Genomic DNA, 18,635 nt, shown 5'->3' with positions numbered 1-18,635 from the left:
AGAATCCAAACCTAAACACTATTTGTCTTGTATTTATTTTCATCTCCCTCGTCGTCTTCTTTCTTTCTTTGTCTTGTTTATTCATTTTACTTCAGGAGTTCTCTGGTTGGGTAGTAATTGTAACAGCTTTTGATTTTTCATAATAAAAGGTGATGTATGTTTGGTAGAGCCCCTGAAAGTATTGCGTGATGGTAAAATGTGGATATTATTTATTAAACGCTTCCCATTCAAAACCTTTTACAGTCTCATCACAGCACTTCTCAAAGCAGTAAAGGAGCAACAATTCAACACAACTAATACAAATGTCCAATTTAAAATAACCTTAAGTGTTGCGACTCCCCAAAAATGATTGTCTCTGTGTGGGATTCTCCTTAGAAGGTGATTGAAAAAGTTGTCCTTTATGGGCTTTAATATGGCCAATAGGAATCTTTTCCTTTTCTATTGTAGTTATTTTGTAGCGTGGATGGATACATTTTCCATATATTACCAAAAAGCGTTCTTTGATAGAGGCCATTTCTAATGTTTATTTGTTGTTCCTCTTACGTACATTTTTCCAAGAAAAGCAGTCCTTCAACGTTGTATCTTTACTCATCATGAAGACTGCAGTTTAGTCATGTAGCATCTTTACGTTTATTGCCTCTTCACATGTCAAGTTAAGCGTTCTTTGGCAGACATTTTATCAATGTGGCAATCGATAATCTCAAAACAGATATTTATGAGGACTCAAAATCACTTTGGCTCTGTCCTCCTTAATGCTATAAAGCAGTCGTGCAGTTTGTGCCAGATCTCGCTGGCAGGAGTGCAAAGGGAAATCCGAACCGGTGAGAGGCTGGTGATGACTCTGTTGGTGGTTTAGTAACTTTCTCTCAAATGTGTCGATGATGTATTGATTACAACATGGCAGCTTTAGGAGTATACGTTCAGTGCTAACCTTCTGTCATTATTGTTGTTTCTGATGACACACTATCAGATCATGGACGGTCCTGGAGAGAACGAGCCAGACCTCGTCCCCGCCGCCCACCCTCGATTCTGTGAGACCATCAAGACGGACACAGCGGCTTACACCGCTTTGTTCACCAGAACATTCCAGAACAAAACCTTCCACGTGTACCGGGTCAAGAAGAAACGCAAGAAAAGTGCCAAAAGCTCGGCAGAGCCCAGCGTGACTCAGTAGCAGGACCCAGGATCGCCAGAAAAAGCCCATCAGAGGCCAGAGAGGAGAGAGAAGGAGGAGAAGAAGAGAGAAAAGCACTGCATCCTCGTTGTTCCTTTGTCTCCTCGCTGCACTGCGCCTAGCTCTGATCATGCCCATTATTTTTTAACACCAGGCTCTATGAACTGTGGTGTTAGAGCAGTGGACCAGTTCAAGCTCGGGGCTGCAATGTTTTTGTTAGAGAAGTGTTGAAGCTACTGTAGGAGTCCTGCTTCGAGCTGCTCTTGTTCTTTCCGTCCAACCCACCTTCCCCCCAAAGATTCATACCGAGATACTTAATTCGCTGTAATCCGAAAAACTTTTCTAGACATACAATATGTATTTGCTGTTGAGTTCTTCTTTGCCAAGAGATGGGGATTTCACCCGATTTCCAAAGTTCAAGTTGCCACGTCAGTATTTAATTATTTAAACATCATAAACAGTATGAGTGAAAGGCTTTGATAGACATAAGGATAGAATAACATATCCAATTCATGCACCCCACTATTGTCTCTTTCTGAGTGCACCAGAATAAGAAATCCCTGACCCTATAGGAGACATGTCCAGATTTACCTTTAAGAAACCCTGTAGGTCTAATTATAAATGACCAAGGCCTTAGGTATTCAAAGTGAGCATCAAACTCTTCCATGGCTAAACTATTCCAGTCCACTTCTCAAAAAGTGCATTCAACCAGCTTCTGCACAGCTGTTAGTGGGATGGCTCAGCTCATCAGCATGGATTTGTTTATAAGAAAGCTAAGCTAACAACTTGTTAACCTTCTCATTAGCCTGGTGGCTCCTGTCTCATAACACCCACTGGAGCAGTTGTTACTTTGAAAGAGGAGATTTTTGAAAGTTTTACGGTTTCCTACATTTAGGAAAGGTCAGCACAAGTATGACAAGAACTGTTGGTCAAAAGTACAAATGTTTGGCACAAGGATTAGCGCCACGCATCACGGTGATCCGACATCATGTACTTTTACCCCCGAAATGCTGGTGTCACCGGGCCTTTACGATTTCTCCCGCAACTCTTTTAGACCCCGCTCAACAGTTGACTATGTTCAGCCGTGACCAGCTGGTGGACTTCATGATGAGTCACGGCAGCAGAAAGCTTGCAGAGTGGAGGGTCTTACTCAGCCGGAGCACATGTGGGGAAAAAGCCCCTCTGAATGAGTTTGATCCTTAGCTTTACTCAGCCTGGACTCACATGTTCTCCCTTTATGGCGAGGCTGATTTGGCTGCAGTGATGAATGTTATCAATCACCCCAGAAAAGAAAAATAATCACGGTAGATTCATCTGAGTGCTTAAATGTGTTTCTGCTGTAAAACTGAGGTCAGAGCTGGTACCAAGTGATATTTGTGACAACGTTGTTGTTGTGATTGCTGTCATGTTTTCCTTTCTGTCGGATCTGTGTTTCTCATCAGCAGCAGTCTCAACCTTTTCACTCCTCTTGCTCTCCCACACACACACTCAGCCACAAGCACACATGAATAATGTAAGTGGCGAGGAAATTGCAGCAGGCTGACAACTGCGCTGATTCCCCACCGCAATCCAAAATAGTTTGAGAGAGATAGGGGGATGGGGGGTGGGGGCAACACTTGCATATCAAACTGAGGCTTTGTGGTTAGAAGAGAAAGTGGGGGAGGAGGAGGAGTGGGAAGGACAGGAAAGGCTTATGTTTAAACATCAAAACATGGATTCACAATGATCTGAACCTCTTCCTCGTTTTCTTTTTCTCCTTTTAAACCAAAGGGAAGGAGGGGAGGTGATTGAAAGGCTGGAGATGTGGAGATAATTATCGGTTGGCCGGTCAGACACTGAGCCATTATGTGGGTACCACACACACACACACACACACGATTTCCCCTCCCTTGTCTCGGCTCAGATTCCTATATTTGTACACTTGTTAATGAGGACCTCTGTCTTTGATAATCCACACACTCGCAGATGCGTGAACACCACTGCACACAGTTGTTGCAGGGCTTTTGAAAGCGTGTTCGTTAACGGCGCTGCCTCATTGTAATGCATACCAATCGGATCAGTGCGGAGCAGCGCCGCTTGTTCTTCCCTCTCCCGCCTTCATATTGGATGTTTAATTTAGAAGATGTCTGATTGCTTTATTTGAGAGCCAAGTGATTCCATTATGTTTGCCTAATAAGAGTGCACTGATGTAATATTTTTTTCAGCACTGTTAATTTCCATACATATTGGGATTAGTAGTTCATTGGGAGGAAAGCCGTCTGCCTATGGTTTTCTTAATGAAGAGGAGATGAAGACAACCATTAACTTGTGTCCACATGTAGAATTCTGCTCTGTTTGAAAGAACTGGTGGTCGTTGCGGAAATTAATTGAAGACACTTAATAATCAGACAGCTCTGCACAACTGATGGAGAGTTTAGATTTTTTTTAAGTTGGATTTTAGAGTCAGTTTGTTACCTACAGTGTGTGTGTGTGTGTGTGTGTGTGTGTGTGTGTGTGTGTGTGTGTGTGTGTGTGTGTGTGTGTGTGTGTTTTTATTATCAAATTCCCTGAGTTTCCCTGTCCTGAAAAGAGTTTTTAAAATGTCCCGATATTCCCTGAAATTCCTTGACCTGTGGGAACCCTGAGTACATTAGTTAACTTCCATGTCAGCACAACTGATTTACTGTCCTCCTTTTAACATGCCATCAATTGGAAAGATTGACCTTTTTCACATTTGTAAATGTCTAAATACTAGAGTTTCTAATTCACATCCTGAATCGTCAGGTTTAACCCAATCACATCTTCAGGCTCAGATTATTTCATTATTCCAGTAGGTTTGAGAGGGCGGGGCCTCTTCCACAGCTGTGGGTCTGAAATTACAGACAAGATAAACTTAAACAAATTAAAAAGGAGACTTTAGTGAAACAAGTGCCACGTACAGCCTGTGCTTTTAATCATTAAACAGCTGCTTCATTGCTGCCAGTCTGCAGTATATCTCTACTTTCTGTAAAGTTCATCTGAGCTCAGCAGATGCACGCCAGATAGTTTTTCCGATAACAAGAAAATAAGAGAAGAGCAGGCAGAGATCTTCAGCTGTCAGAACTGTTTAAGTGAATGACAAAAAACACTAAAACTAAGAACCTGCTGTAACATGATGACAAAGCGTGGAAGCAATGTATTGATACGAACACAGGAACATGGCGCGGAGAGCTCCATTCAGTACTTCTATTGCTTATTCAGACGACATCAGATGAGTAAGTGGTCCTTCAATGTGGTTCAGGACAGATTAGCGTTCACACTGTAAAATGATGTGGCCATACGCATCCCAGACAAGCCCCAAATGTGGATCTCAATGCATCCAGTGTGCGTTCACATTAGTTGACCACTTGTGATCGGATCACCCGGGAAGCGTGCGTGTTAAAGCCACGTGTGTCCAGCCTCTAAGTCGCCACTCAAATTCATCCTCCAGATGCGATACAAGGCTACGTCATTGCTCTGTGTGATCAGAAATGCTATATATGTGTTTTGGTGATTTAATGTTGCTGACTGGGGGTTTTACACAAGTGCATCACTGCAATCCCTCAGGTCCTGAAACATAATGGGAAAAAAGTCATGTTGACACATGATGGGACACAAACAGAAACACCAATACATTTCTCATGTGCCAAATGTATTATTCAGTTGAATTATGATTTTATTTAGTGTTTGGAGGATGATGGTGAAAAAAACCGACAAATTCATTTCATTCGTGAACTGCAGTTGTTGCTGTGTTCTGTCCGACATTCCCTCCAAGTATATTCCTCTGAGCCAGTGCCATGTAAATACGTAGAAACTATTTATGGTGTAAATAGCATGTGTGTTGAGGGAACGCTGTACACTGTACTCACCCTGATACTGTTTCTTTAAAGAAGGTTCTTGGTCCAACATCTCTTGAGTGCATGCTGAGATAAACAGAAGGGATGCACCTTAATGGAAGAATAGTCAGCGAAGAACAGCTTGTGACCATGAACATGATCATCTTCAGCACCGTTACAGGTACAGCTTCATTTGACCATCATGGAAATCTGTCAGTAGTGGAAACCATCTACGTCTGTTTATTTTAAAAGGCGTTTTCGGACCAAGCAGTTCTAAGGACTTTCTTAAGAGGAACCACCCCTCAGAGAGTCCCCCCCCCCCCCAGAACTAAGTAGACTTTAAGGCCTTTCGCAGTTGGCATTAGCACCGTCAACAGGAACTGTGCAACGTAGCACCATGTGGGTGTGGTGCTGGCCAACTCTCCGTCACTTTTTTTTCTCCGAGAGGAAATCATGTTTTTTAGTTTTCTTGATCCTATCGAAATTCATGTGCATGTTTTTCGTGTTTGAAGATCCAAAGCGTTTTATGTCATTCAAGAGGGCCAATAAAAACAAATGGAAGGGTCAAATTTGTCATAATTACATTTAAGATGTATTATTTGATTCACAACATGAACTTGAAACCTCCTTACGATCCGCTACCATTTGTCAGTTACCGCATTTACATATGAACAATTCCTGCATTATTTCAAATGAAAGCCCTACAGGGTTTTATTGGAAAGAAACCCCTCATAAAAAGCTTTTATTGTTCAGGAACATGTTGTGACTGAAGTTGGACGATCACACTTGAGATGAATAATCCAGAACAACTGTTGGAATTCTTTTGTTCACTTTATTAAATTAAAGCGATAGACAAATACATTACTGACGTTCCACCGTAGGAACAGCGGTTACCCCTTGGAAACGAGCTGTCTACTCCCCATGTGTGCGCTCTTGCATGTGCTCGTGCATGCGCATCACATGCGCCCTCCGTCACTTAAAAAACAGCATTACACCCCAGCGTAGCATGACACAAACAAAGCGACTTTTGACATTTCTCTGTCGAATTGAAGTCATGTATCTCCTCTGACGCCTATAGGCTTAATAAAGCCGGGACTTTGTTGTCGGTCCATTTCTCAGTGCTGTGGGCCGCCGTTTGAAACTCTTTCGTCTGTTGTTTTAAATGGCTTCGTTCGTGGCTGTAGTTTACCCGGCTTACTGTTTCCACTGTGTTTTAAACATGCCGGTTGCCTGTGCTTCTGTGTTCGACCAATCACTGTACACCTACGTCACCGCAGTTCCTGTTGTAATGGGGAATGTACCTACCTCGGATATAGGAGCTAAAAAAAGTACCACAAAACAGAGTAACAGGAACTTAAAAGGTTCTAAGTTCCTTCTACGCGGACACACAATGAAAGGGGAACTCCTTCCTAGTGTTCTTAGAACTGTGAAATAGTTCCTGCGGTCCGAAAACGCCTAAAGAGAAATGTTGTTTGATGTGTTTGGGTGCCTTTGGTCATCCTTCAATTTGCTCGCTGTCTCTTTTCTATGAAACCACTAAAGCTGAGTTTTCTTCTGCGAGACATTTCGTCTCGTCAGAAATCTACAAACTGAATGTTAAAAGTCTGTATGTCAAGCACATTATTGTGGAAAATACATGAGATACCCGAGTACAGTTGAAACCTTTTGCAATGCAAGTTTTAGACATTATTAGACACATCTATGTTCAGTGGCAGTATGATCAATAAAAGTATTCTTTTCCCAACAATGTTGTTTCATGTCCATCATTATGGGGGTACGACAACCTTTTCACTTCTCGTTTCAGACGCAGTCACGATTCGGCAGTCACTGGTGCAAAGAAATGAATTTATTGACAAAAAAAAAAGATCAAAGCAAATACAAAACACTTATATAACTGTCAAAAGCTCATCAACAACCTGTTGATAAAAATATGTTCGGTTCGATTTTTTTTTCTTAGAAGCTGCACATTTTAAACCTATGCTGCTTTTCTGGACAAAAAGCAATAAATGTAATTCATCTATCTCTGTATTTACAAATGAGGTAAAAACATTAACTTTGTTCACAACATGTCTGCACCCGCAACACAACATTTAAGAAGCCATTTTATGGTACAAATGAATGGCGGTGGGAAGTGAATCGCTGCTCCTCAGCAGCTGGAGAGAAAAAAGTGAAGTGACCGTTAGCCTTCACCTCTCCGTGGGGCTCAGACTCGGCCTTTCCCTACGGAGGAATACAATTCAAACATCCCTCTCCAGGAAATTGTGGCCGTCTTAAAAAAAAAAGAAGAAAAGCCTGCGTCTTACTTTCAGCCACCGTTCCGCGGTGTACAGGCATCCTCGCCTGACCGCCAAGTCTCTTATTTTTGAGAGCTGCATTGTTGCCTCAGTTATTCAGAAAATAGCGTGTTTCCGGAAAGCCGCAATCTGGGAATCGACTCCTCTGTCGACCTTTTTTTTTTTTTTTTTTTTTGGGGGGGGGTGGGAAAGTTCATGCAATCCTTTGGTTTTTCCTGCATGACAGCAAGCCATCAGCTCCTATTAGGATTAGTGGCCTGACATGTTTTCACACTCTCCTACCCTCTAACTGGTCCCTGTCGACAGCTCTGCCAGCGAGAAGACAAAAAAAAAATATATATATATATATATATATATATATATATAAAAAAAGCAAGATGAGAGCGCTGCAGAATACAGCGCCTGGAATGCCAGGAGAAGCCAGGCTGGCTTTTGGGAGAATTGTAGGAGAGAAAGTGGGAGGTGTGTGTGTGTGTATCTGTGTGTTAGGGAGGGAGGGCACAGGACTTTTGTATATATGCTATTTGCTGCGCAACAAACTGTTTCTACAGAGCACTCTTGCTCCCAGCGTCTCTTCCCTCCACAGCACCGTGGTGCACTAGTTAGACACTTCGCCACGGAGAGCCGGGAACTCGCTGCCCGCCTTCCTCATTCGCTCTCCGATTCAGTCGTCTACCCTGCAATCATATCTCTTATCAAAGGTGAGAAGAACGGGTCTTTTTTAGACTCTGCACTCCTCTTCCTCTCTGCTGCTCTATTATTATTCTTTGCCAAAGATCCATCAAGCTGATGTCGCAAGGAAGCCAAACAAGAGACGCTGGCAGGAATTGCCACGATTCACAGTTTGGATGATAACGGCACACTCATTCAGCCAAGAGAGTGTGCGCTAATCCCCCCCCCCCCCCCCCCCCCCCCCCCCCCCCCCCCCCCCCCCCCCCCCCCCCCCCCCCCCCCCCCCCCCCCCCCCCCCCCCCCCCCCCCCCCCCCCCCCCCCCCCCCCCCCCCCCCCCCCCCCCCCCCCCCCCCCCCCCCCCCCCCCCCCCCCCCCCCCCCCCCCCCCCCCCCCCCCCCCCCCCCCCCCCCCAGAGAGGGACCATCGATTAATGTGTCAACTGTATACTGCGGAGATATCACAGCTCACTATATACCTACATGTATATAATCTAGAATCCTTACAAATATCATGTATCCTCCTCCTCTCTCCGTTTGTATTTATTGAGTAGTGACCTTGGAAAGCTGCTTGACATAATTTGTATTCTACCGAGCAATCGTCTGTTAAAATAGTCTTTCGCAGCCGCCACATTTGGTATGCCTGAGGAAAAGCACACGCGGAACAGAGCAACAGAGCAAGTTTTCCTCCCTCCCGCAGTCCACACGTCCACTCACATTTCTTTGTAACAAAGCCGTTTGAATTTTTGTGCGCCCTCCCTCGGGTGAGGAGGAAAGAGCAGCTCAGGAGCGCGAATGAGAATAGGAAATCAAATGAAGACGCGGGAGCAGTACTAAGTAGAAAGCTTGATGTCCTACAACCCACGGAGCGTTGAAACTTGAAACATCCAACCAATACAGAATTACTCAACCCAGCAAAAGACACATTACCAAAGAATAAAAGATCTCACCCTGGAACCCAGTGATGGTCAAAGCACTTTTTTTTTTTCTCATACAAACATTGACAGAAGCTGTTTACAGCCAGGCAGCAAGAACACGATGTGTCCACTATAGTGAAAATCCACACTCTGTATCATATGGGCTACTCAGTATGATTCCCCTCTCTTCACCGTCCTGTCATTTCATCCCGAAGTGAGGAATATCGGCTGTGTAAATCCTTATTCAGCCTGCGAAGCTTTCATTCAGCAGCAAGGTGCTAAATATACATTTTAAGTGGCACTGATTTACTCAGGTATAAAAAGAAATCTGGCCCAGAACACTTTCATTTCACATTTTAGGCCTTCAGCTGACTCATTCGGAGAAGAGGAAATTTGTGTTTCAGTGACTGGAACAGATTTTTCTGACAGTGAAGCTAAGCTCCATCATGATGAGTAGCCAGAGCAGAGTGACGTTCTGAAGCCTTTAACCTGACTTGAAGGTTTGATAACGTCTTCTCTCGCAGAAATTGTCATCCAAGGTAGTGGGAGTGCAGAGCGACAGGCTCTTTTTCACATGGGCGCTTCCAACTGTCTGTTCGGCCACCATGTTGATTGATGGGGCTCATCATCTTGTAAATACAACACCTTTCATGTCAGTTATCAGCAAAGTGCTGGGATAGGAGCGAGTCTCTCTGTCAGTCAGTCTCTCGCCGTTTCTTCCACCTCGACCGGCGCCAAACGTCAGCTCATTGATTGTTTCGGGGCCCGTTTTCAGAAGCCCGTTATCGGGGTCCTTCCAGTTCGGTCTGTGTGGTTCAGCTCAGAGGTCGCTGGCCTCGGCTCGCTCGTACAGCGCCCGCAGCTTCTCAAAGCGAGGCCCCCACTCCCCAAGTGTCTCCTCCCTCCTCGCCTCCACTCCCCCGTCTCCTCCACTCCCTCCGTCCAGCCCCGCCGAACTGAAGGAGCTGAGGGAGCCGGCGGGTGAGCCCCCTCCCTCCGTGGAGAAGACCTGCAGGGAGTCAAAAGGTCCTGTGTCGGGATGTTGGTCGGCATCGCGGATGATTTCGCACAGGTAGCGGGCCAGGTCCTGGCTGGAGAAGGACAGGGAGCGGCGCGCCAGCTGGGAGGGGCGGGCCTGGCCCTGGGCGGGGAGCCTGGTGGGGGGGACGTCCCTCCGGAGACTGGTCGTGGTGGTGGCTGTGGAGGACGTGGAAGCCACAGAGGGGGGCAGGGTGGTGGAGCTGGCTGTCCGGCTGAGGGGGTCCAGTGGCTGGGCAGAGGGTGGAGCGGGAGGCCCCTGGTGGAGGTGATGGTGGTGATGGTGAGGAGGAGGAGGAGGAGGAGGGTGGTGCAGGGCTCTTGAGCGGCAGTACTGGACCGACTGGGCCGGGCTTGGCTGGAGGGACTTCTGCAGCTCTGCCATGTCGTAGGCATTCTGGACACACACACACACACACACACACACACACACACACACACACACACACACACACACACACACACACACACACACACACACACACACACACACACACACACACACACACACACACACACACACACACACACACGTGGATATTCATACAAAAGCAGATGAAAAGTCCCAGTTAGCACAGACGCTGTAAAAAGAGGAGCAAGCCAGAATGAAAAGTTGAATGCTTGGGGAGAGAGATGAGGCAGAAAAAAATGAAATGTGACAGTGAGAGAGCAGAAAAAGGAAAAGAGAGCAGAAAAGCAATCAGCTCTCACCATTATGTTTACTGTGAATGTTCCACCTATTTAGGTTTCCAATCTATCTCCATTTACTGTCTCAGAAAAAAATATAATTTTGAATATCTGTGTGTGTGTGTGTGTGTGTGTGTGTGTGTGTGTGTGTGTGTGTGTGTGTGTGTGTGTGTGTGTGTGTGTGTGTGTGTGTGTGTGTGTGTGTGTGTGTGTGAGAGAGAGAGAGAGAGAGAGAGAGAGAGAGAGAGAGAGACAGAGACAGAGACAGAGACAGAGACAGAGAAGACAAAAAGTAGGAGTGGTAGTGATTCAGAAAAGAGCTGACGGGGTCTCTCTCTCTTTCTGCTACACATTGTTGCACTGGGGTTTAGCAGCTGCTGTTACTTTGACATTTACTGTAAGAGCTCGTCTCTTCAGTATGAATGTGATTCCACCAAAACTGTAACCAGGGCAGCGAGATGAAAAAAAAAAAAGACGTAGGAGGAGGAAGAAATGATGCACACGGAGGAGGTGTGGGTCGCTTTGTAAAACTGATTATGTGATGAGTGCAAAGTGCTGTTTTTTTATCCCTCCAGAGAGATTTCAAACAAGACTCTTGAGAATTAACAGGAGCATGTGCTGAATGGGGATCAAGACTGTGTGGTTTCTGTGTGTTTGACTGCGGGTGATAAAGTACAAAGGACACGATCTTTAGGGTTTTGGGGTTACTGAGAAGCTGCAATATGCACGCTTTTTTGTACTCTGTGTGTACGCGTGTGTTTTATCGATGCAGCAGCCAAATGTGTTTGTCTCGATCAAAGCTGTGATATTATGCAACCTGCTAAGTACTGTCGAGTGCTTGTGGGTTACATTGGCTGGTAAGGAGAGGAGATAAGGATTTTGCGTGGGCCTAATTAAAACGCTTGCACACACACTGCAGGATTTATTTTTTTTCCCTGTAAATTGAATTGACTGGATCCACTGTAAAGCTGCCACCTTCCATCCGTCGCTAAGCATTTTCAAAATAAAAGTGATCACCGTCTGTAAACTGAAGATTAGGCAGCTAAAAAAAACACGTGTGGCACTAAAGCAGCTTAATAGAAACTCTAACCAAGAAACTAGGAGTCTATTTTATTACAGCTGTACGTCTTGGAATGACCACCAGGTGAAACTCTTCTAGCCTCTTTCATTCTCTAACCAGTTTTAAACACAAGCTAAGTGCCGTTTTTATTTCAAAGTGTTCCTGCTACAATGTATTATTAATGTTGTCACATATTTTCCGTGTACATTTAACCTCCTTTGTGATGCGCGGACATTGGTACCACTCGTAATGTCCTGTTTTGTCTTCTCTTCCATTGTCTGTAATGAATGTGCTCTTAACCTGTAATTTGGTATTTTGGGCAACTTCACATGAGTTGGTGCAAAGGTTTTTTAACAGTGATTGCCTGGTTTGATTGCTGGATCTTGTCATTCTCCTGCTGTGTGTTCCGCACATTGTGTAGTCTATACTACACTAAAATGTCAAAAACAATCTACTAGAAAAGGGGGAAAGTGTGTAATGTGTGCGTGTCTGAGTCTCGTACCTGGTCCTCCTCCCCGCCTCCCTCCTCGTCATAGTTAAGAACGTTCTCTCGGATGTCCTCCCAGCCGTCGTGATGTGCTGAAACATGGTAAACGCCCTCCTTCAGCCCTTTGTAGGACCTCCAGCGAGTGTACAGGAAAATGCCCAGCAGCAGCACTAGAGATGAGGCAGACAGCAGAGACATTAGCATTACAAATTTAATGATTCAAATACTTCAGGCAATTAAGGTACGGCCCCAGAGAGAGGTGATCTTTGATGAAGTTGGCCTTGAGCACCATTTGCCAAAAGTGTGAGCAGAAATGTGATACGTGTTAGCAATCAGCTGCTGCTGCTGTTTTAGAATTCAAGGTAACGAGTTGAGTTATTGCTGATATTTGACAAAATGTATTTCATGGGTTTCAAAGATGATCTGTAACAGGTAGCTTTTTGGTGATCAGTTGGCGCCAGCAGCAATTTACACGTCCACATTGAAACTACTACATCAAAAACTACTCCAGGGTTGTAAAAAATGAGTTTGTGCATCCTCAGGAGACACGTTCCTTCGTTGTTTAGCAGCTCAACTGGCCAAAGCAAACAAACTGCCTGTGGCTAAATATTAATCACATGTTTTTATGGGAAACATGTTAACATTATCTCGTTTACTCCCACTGACACGGAGCAACATTAGCATTGATTTAGAGTCATGTCTCGAGTCACTCCATCAATAAAAGTCCAACATTCGCTCTCCTTCATCTGTTTTGGTTTTCAAAGCCTGATGAGGAAAAAGAGGTCTTCTTTAGCTGCCAAATGTTAAAACGAGGTTCAACTGCTTGCTGCTATGTTACTCTACCGTTTGTTTATTAAAGATTTTTTACAGCTGCATCTTAATTCTGATAATAGAGTTTAGAGTGAAGCACAGTACAAGTCATGCAAAGTAAAAACAACAAGCTGAAAGACACTAAATCACTAAGTGAATTGCGCTTTAGCTGAAAGTATTGTATGCTTTTCCTTAAATTCACAAATCCAAGTATTTACTTGTGTTGATTTAGTGTACGGCTTACATTACTGACCACTAGTACAACTATTTTTTTTAAAATATAGGACCACATTTCTCTTTAACAACATTTACAAAATTAGGTTCTTTAATAACTCTCCTCTGAGCATTTGTTTGCGTTTACCTCTCTCAACGTGGGCAACTGAACCAACAGTTCCTTTGCTCTGGACCATTAAACAAAATGGCTGCTGAAACTGAATTTACATAAAGAAAGTAACTATTATTAACACCAAAAAAATACAAATAAAATAATATATATATGTATATATTCATTATAAAATGTCTCAGACTCCCAGAATAACAGGGTGCTATATTCATATATAGTTGTGGTGGACTGGATCTAAATGTCTCATTAGACTCATATTGGTTAAAGGTTTTAAAGGTAAACAGGTATTAAAAATGGAATTTAACATCGTATCAGTGCCTGACGTGACTTCCTCGACAGGCCAGAATCAGATTTGGAGTTAAAGGCTAATATTCACATTAACATTTAAGATGCTGATTGAAATTCTTCACAATGTTGAACTCATTCCTTTTCATCTGCCAATATCTCTTCAGTTAAGGTAATTGTAACTGTGTGACTGAAAGGCTTCGTAGGCACATCGTGATTGCTGTTCGACTGTAAATGGCATTACAAGAATAGTAACACTGCAATACTGGAAGGGTAGACAATTACTGGCCTGGCATCTTATTGGAACTACTTACACTCCCATCACTAATTGGCAGCTTTGAAATGTGAATTATTCACATTTAATATGGATTATATGTACTGCAGAATGGGTTAAGACTAATTAAAAAAATATACGCCAGAGAGAAGAAGTGGAAGACAGAAGCGTGATTGCTTTCAGTTTCACGAATAAATGTTGAGGTGATTCAAATTTTTTTTTAAAAAGCAGACTGTTGGCAGCACAGCTGCACACTTCAATTTATCTGCATGTATTTCCAACTCACGTGTTGCTCTGACCTTTTCCTGTGTCTAAAAAAAAAATCCCGTGTCTTGTCTAATATCTATCACCTCTTGCCTTAGTTAACATTCCACAATTCACCAGCCTTTCCATAATATTAACCTGCTTTCCACCCACACATTTACAGTTTCACTGCCATTTTGTTAATTAATTCAGCTGCGCTTTGTTCCCCTCAAAGCAAACAACTGAATCAAAATGACTTTTTTCCTTCACAACTGCAAAAGAAGTAACTTTTAGAATCTCAATTGTGGAGATAATATTTATTAATTTCCACAACCAAATGTCATATTACCGAGTGAATTGCTTTCTGAGTCATGTGCTATATTAAAATCTGCTTTTGCAAAGACTGTACGTTAGAGAGCTGCATTTAATCCCATTTGAGAACAGCAGCAATCACACACCGCAACTGTAAATACCCAGGCTGTTCAAATCCTATTAATCTGAGGTAAGACGTGCACCATGAAAAATCTGTGATCTTAACCAAGTCAAACACATGTTTTAAACAGGCGCTGCTCTCATCTCTCCTTCGCTATCAACCTTTTATTTTTAATCCGCGTGTCTTTCTCCTACATCACAACAAAAACCCAGCAGCCTATCCATCATGTAAGCACACCAACAGAAGGCCCTCACACCACTGGTGAATTGATAACACCCCATTAAACAGCCCACCCTCTGACAACTCTGTAAGAGTAAATTCACTCAGCCAGAAACCAGCTGCACAGTACGAGAGGGAAAATCAATATTCATTTACTGTCAACTTGTCCCCGCTCACCACAACTCCAGTGTCTGGCAGATTTATTAGACAAAATTGTTTCAAGAGATTCACTGTTTCATTTTTAGAGAGTCATTATGACTGTTAATGACGAACAAGGGAAGAAGCAAGATAAAGAAACCGAAAGACAGCCTTCTGTTTCAGCAGGAGACGCGTAGCTGACTGCTGCAGCCTTGGCACAAGACAGACGGTGAACCGGCTAAAACAAGGTCACAGGTTCGGTCCCCCGCCCCCACTGCACATTTACTGAGGGGTGCCCTGAGCTTCCTGAAGACAGAAAAAAATGTATTAATTGAAACAAGTTTGAAAAGCAGCTGGTCCAGCAGCCTGGAGGTTTCCAAAGCCTGAATGGAGGATTTAAGGCTGGGTCACATATAGTGCGGATACAAGAACATGCTGCTCTAAGATTAGGATGATGACCAACGTTTATTATTTTGTTCACTGGGCATAATGAGCCTGAAGACCTTCACCTTGCGACCCCGCAAAATATCAAAAAGGAGAAAATAATAAGTTCTATTAGGAAATTCAGTACTCTGAGTTTCTTGACCACCTGCAGCACTGTGGAACGACATGTTGATGAGCAAGTCCCTATTTAGTTCTGTTAGCTTGTTCAAGAGCACATCCAAGAGCATGTGGGTCTTGCAAAAAACATTTCTGCATTTTCATGCTTCTTCATTAAACATTTGTAATTAACTAATAAAAGGCAGCAAAAAGGACGTGACTAGCTAGCAAAAATAATCTGTTTACTAATCCTCCGTGTGCTTGTCATTCAGGGTGCACATGAGAGTTCGCTGCAGGCAGTCCGGTCCAGTGCTGAATTTATTTTCCAGTGCACTTCTGTATCTGAGAATGTATATATATATATAGTTTGCTGTTTTTTGATACGTTGTTCAGACTATTTTGATTAAATGTAAAAAGCTCAGCTGGTTCGTTCATCTACTAACTGTACTGAAAAATAATTCCAAATGGCATCAATATATGGTTTTGCTGTGGCTGTTTTCTTGCAACCATAATCTTATTTAAAATGGACATAAGCCATTACATAAACTATAGGCCTAACCAATCACATTTGTATCTATGGCCTACTTAGCAATCACACTGTACAATCATTAGTAAAAAAAAAAAAACTAAATAAAACCCAATTACCAATCAATTAACACCACGGCAAGAATATGTTAATTTGACCAAACTGATGAAACTCTGAGGTGGTGTTACACAGAAATATGTCACCAATCAGATTCTGTGACCTACTGTGTTAGTTGTAGGCAATAATTGTATATGAAAGTGGACGTAATGAGGCAGATGCAGAAGTGTCATCAGCTGCAATACAACCGATGGCAGCTAGGGGTTGGCTCCAAAACAGAAAGCCTCTGGCTCCATAGACATCCAATCCACTTCTCTCATGAAATACAACGTCACACATTTTTTTCCACACATTCTTATGGTGTTGTTAGCTTAAGTCACTTTTTTTTATTTTTTATTAGTTTTCTGGTGATTTATCTGAAAAGAATCCCATCAATATTTAGAAAATAGGCCTAAAAAGGTGTGTTTTTGGGGACGTGCTTGTTTGATTGACCATCAGGTTTCCACTATCGGTGGGCTGGATGTAATATCATCAGGTTTCCATTCAGACTGAGTCAGATCCAACACTCGCTCCTCCCCAGCTTTTCCAAATATGGTCACTTCTCGCTCCAAACCGCTCATAATTAGCAAGCTGGCGACGACCAAACTCCGAAATTGAAGCCTCATTCACAAATCAATTTGACATCTCAAATGAATGGGTGATGTCACTGTTGGTTGCAACAGTGACTCACTATCGCCAAAATGAAGGAGACTTTCTACAAATTGCACTTTTGCTTGATTATTATTGTTATTAACACATAATATGTATTTAGCCAGATTCTTATACTTCCTACATTTTCAGAGGGTAGCCTGCATTTAAACAGACAAACCAACAAACACAAACTTTTTTTTCTATGTCTTGCAGGAGATGAATGGTCAGAAACCAGATTTGTATATGACAAACATGAACATTCAATAGTGTATGTTAAACAACAAACAACAGACTTCACAAGGGCTTATTTTTCTGTCAGGACAAAAAGCTTGTGATGTGAACAAGAAGCACTCAAAGAAATTTGATCTTGAGCTGCTGAGAAGACAACTGCACTGAACTGCCTGAATCAATATCCTGTGCATTGGAGCTTAGGCTTATATAAGGGAACAATACAGCGTCTAATATAGACTGAAGCAAATAAACTGCAGATATAATAGGTGTATTACTGTTTGGTTTATGGTGGTGGGGTTTATGTCTCTCCGTGTTTATGCTTCCTGCTGCTCCCCTATTCTGTGAAGCCGCATGTGTGTGTTTATCAGTGTGTGTGTGTGTGTGTGTGTGTGTGTGTGTGTGTGTGTGTGTGTGTGTGTGTGTGTGTGTGTGTGTGTGTGTGTGTGTGTGTGTGTGTGTGTGTGTGTGTGTGTGTGTGCGTGAGTGCATGAAAAAGTGGGTGGAGTGAGCTTCATGGGGAGGTGAGCAAGAAGCTGGAGGTCAGTGTGTAGAAGATGAATCTACTCTGGTCAAAGCCCTCTCTGGAGGGCAAACAAAGAAATGGAGAATTTGATCGGTATTTTTGACAGTGTGTGTGTGTGTGTGTGTGTGTGTGTGTGTGTGTGTGTGTGTGTGTGTGTGTGTGTGTGTGTGTGTGTGTGTGTGTGTGTGTGTGTGTGTGTGTGTGTGTGCGTGTGCGTGCATGCATGCGTGCGCGCCTGAAAGCGTGAAAAGAAAGATTATGTGTTTATTTGTTTACACTGACTCCAAGGTCCTGCGCTGTCTTTGACCATCACTTCTTCTTAAGTTTTACTTTCTCACTCTACCCTGCCTTCTACTTACTCTCCCTCTGTCTAAGCTCCTTTAACTGCTTTCTTCCTCCACTCACCCCATCTGCCACTCCCTTAAAGTTAGTTCCTATTGATTCCATTGGGCTTTAACAACAAGCACAATGTTAGGTCAACCCTCTGAGCTATTCCTGGATCTCCAGCAGATGCCCTGGGCTATTTGCACCACACTACATTTGCACATTCTCCCCCAAGTCCAACCTACATCACTTCCAAATGAATTCAATTGGTGAATTGATTTTGAGGAAGTACTTTCCAATTCCTAATGACTTTTGTAAGCATTGTTACTACTAAAGAGAAAATCTCTAAAAAATTAGAAGACAGAATTGAACAGAATTTACGAAGACCAAAGCTCAAAAGGAGATTTAACCTTGAGTGTGTTCCTGGGTAATATTATAAACTGTATGAAGTAAAGTTTTAGAAAAGTGCACAAGACGTACAACTGCTACAACTGTTTTTTCCGCTACTTCGTATCATAAATTGAATCGTAGAAAACGATCCAAATCAAGTCTACCTGTATTCATTTTTATGCATTTTATCTGTTTCTTATGCTTGTTATCTGTTTCTTGTGCATTTTATCTGTTTTATCTCTTCTTTTCTACATTCTAATATGTTCCTTTATATATATTTTTATGTGAAGCACTGCATGCAATTCTCTTGCAGTGAAGCACTTTGAGCTGCATTTCTTGTATGAAAGGTGCTATACAAATAAAGTTTATTATTATTACCCTGCAGAGGTGTGTAAAAACTCCTGCACTGCTGCCCCTTTCTGTAAGACTGAATACACAGTGACGTGGCGT

The 18,635-nt window shown here is 43.0% G+C and overlaps 2 protein-coding genes across 8 annotated transcripts in view; one reads left to right on the top strand and one right to left on the bottom strand.

The window, feature by feature from the left end:
* Positions 1-6,754, top strand: part of dpy19l3 (dpy-19 like C-mannosyltransferase 3) — a 67,673-nt gene extending 60,919 nt beyond the window's left edge. For all 7 annotated transcript variants that reach the window (XM_069709864.1, XM_069709863.1, XM_069709865.1 and 4 more), the window contains one exon: positions 971-6,754. In XM_069709864.1, coding sequence (XP_069565965.1) covers positions 971-1,174 — 204 coding nt within the window. In that variant the 3' untranslated portion in view covers positions 1,175-6,754. The remainder of the gene's footprint in view (positions 1-970) is intronic.
* Positions 6,755-8,293: 1,539 nt separating this feature from the next.
* Positions 8,294-18,635, bottom strand: part of LOC138627487 (neural-cadherin) — a 258,275-nt gene continuing 247,933 nt past the window's right edge. Inside the window, exons 36-37 of the mRNA XM_069709839.1 lie at positions 12,175-12,329; positions 8,294-10,322 (exon numbers count right to left, since the gene is read on the bottom strand). Coding sequence (XP_069565940.1) covers positions 9,708-10,322; positions 12,175-12,329 — 770 coding nt within the window. The 3' untranslated portion in view covers positions 8,294-9,707. The remainder of the gene's footprint in view (positions 10,323-12,174; positions 12,330-18,635) is intronic.

The sequence above is a fragment of the Brachyistius frenatus genome, unplaced genomic scaffold (assembly GCF_029030835.1).
Source record: "Brachyistius frenatus isolate BFR_SWC_R1_liver_20210118 unplaced genomic scaffold, ASM2903083v1 Contig_86, whole genome shotgun sequence".
In the NCBI taxonomy this organism is placed as follows: Eukaryota; Metazoa; Chordata; class Actinopteri; family Embiotocidae; genus Brachyistius; species Brachyistius frenatus.
This window is presented reverse-complemented; position numbering and strand designations above follow the sequence as displayed.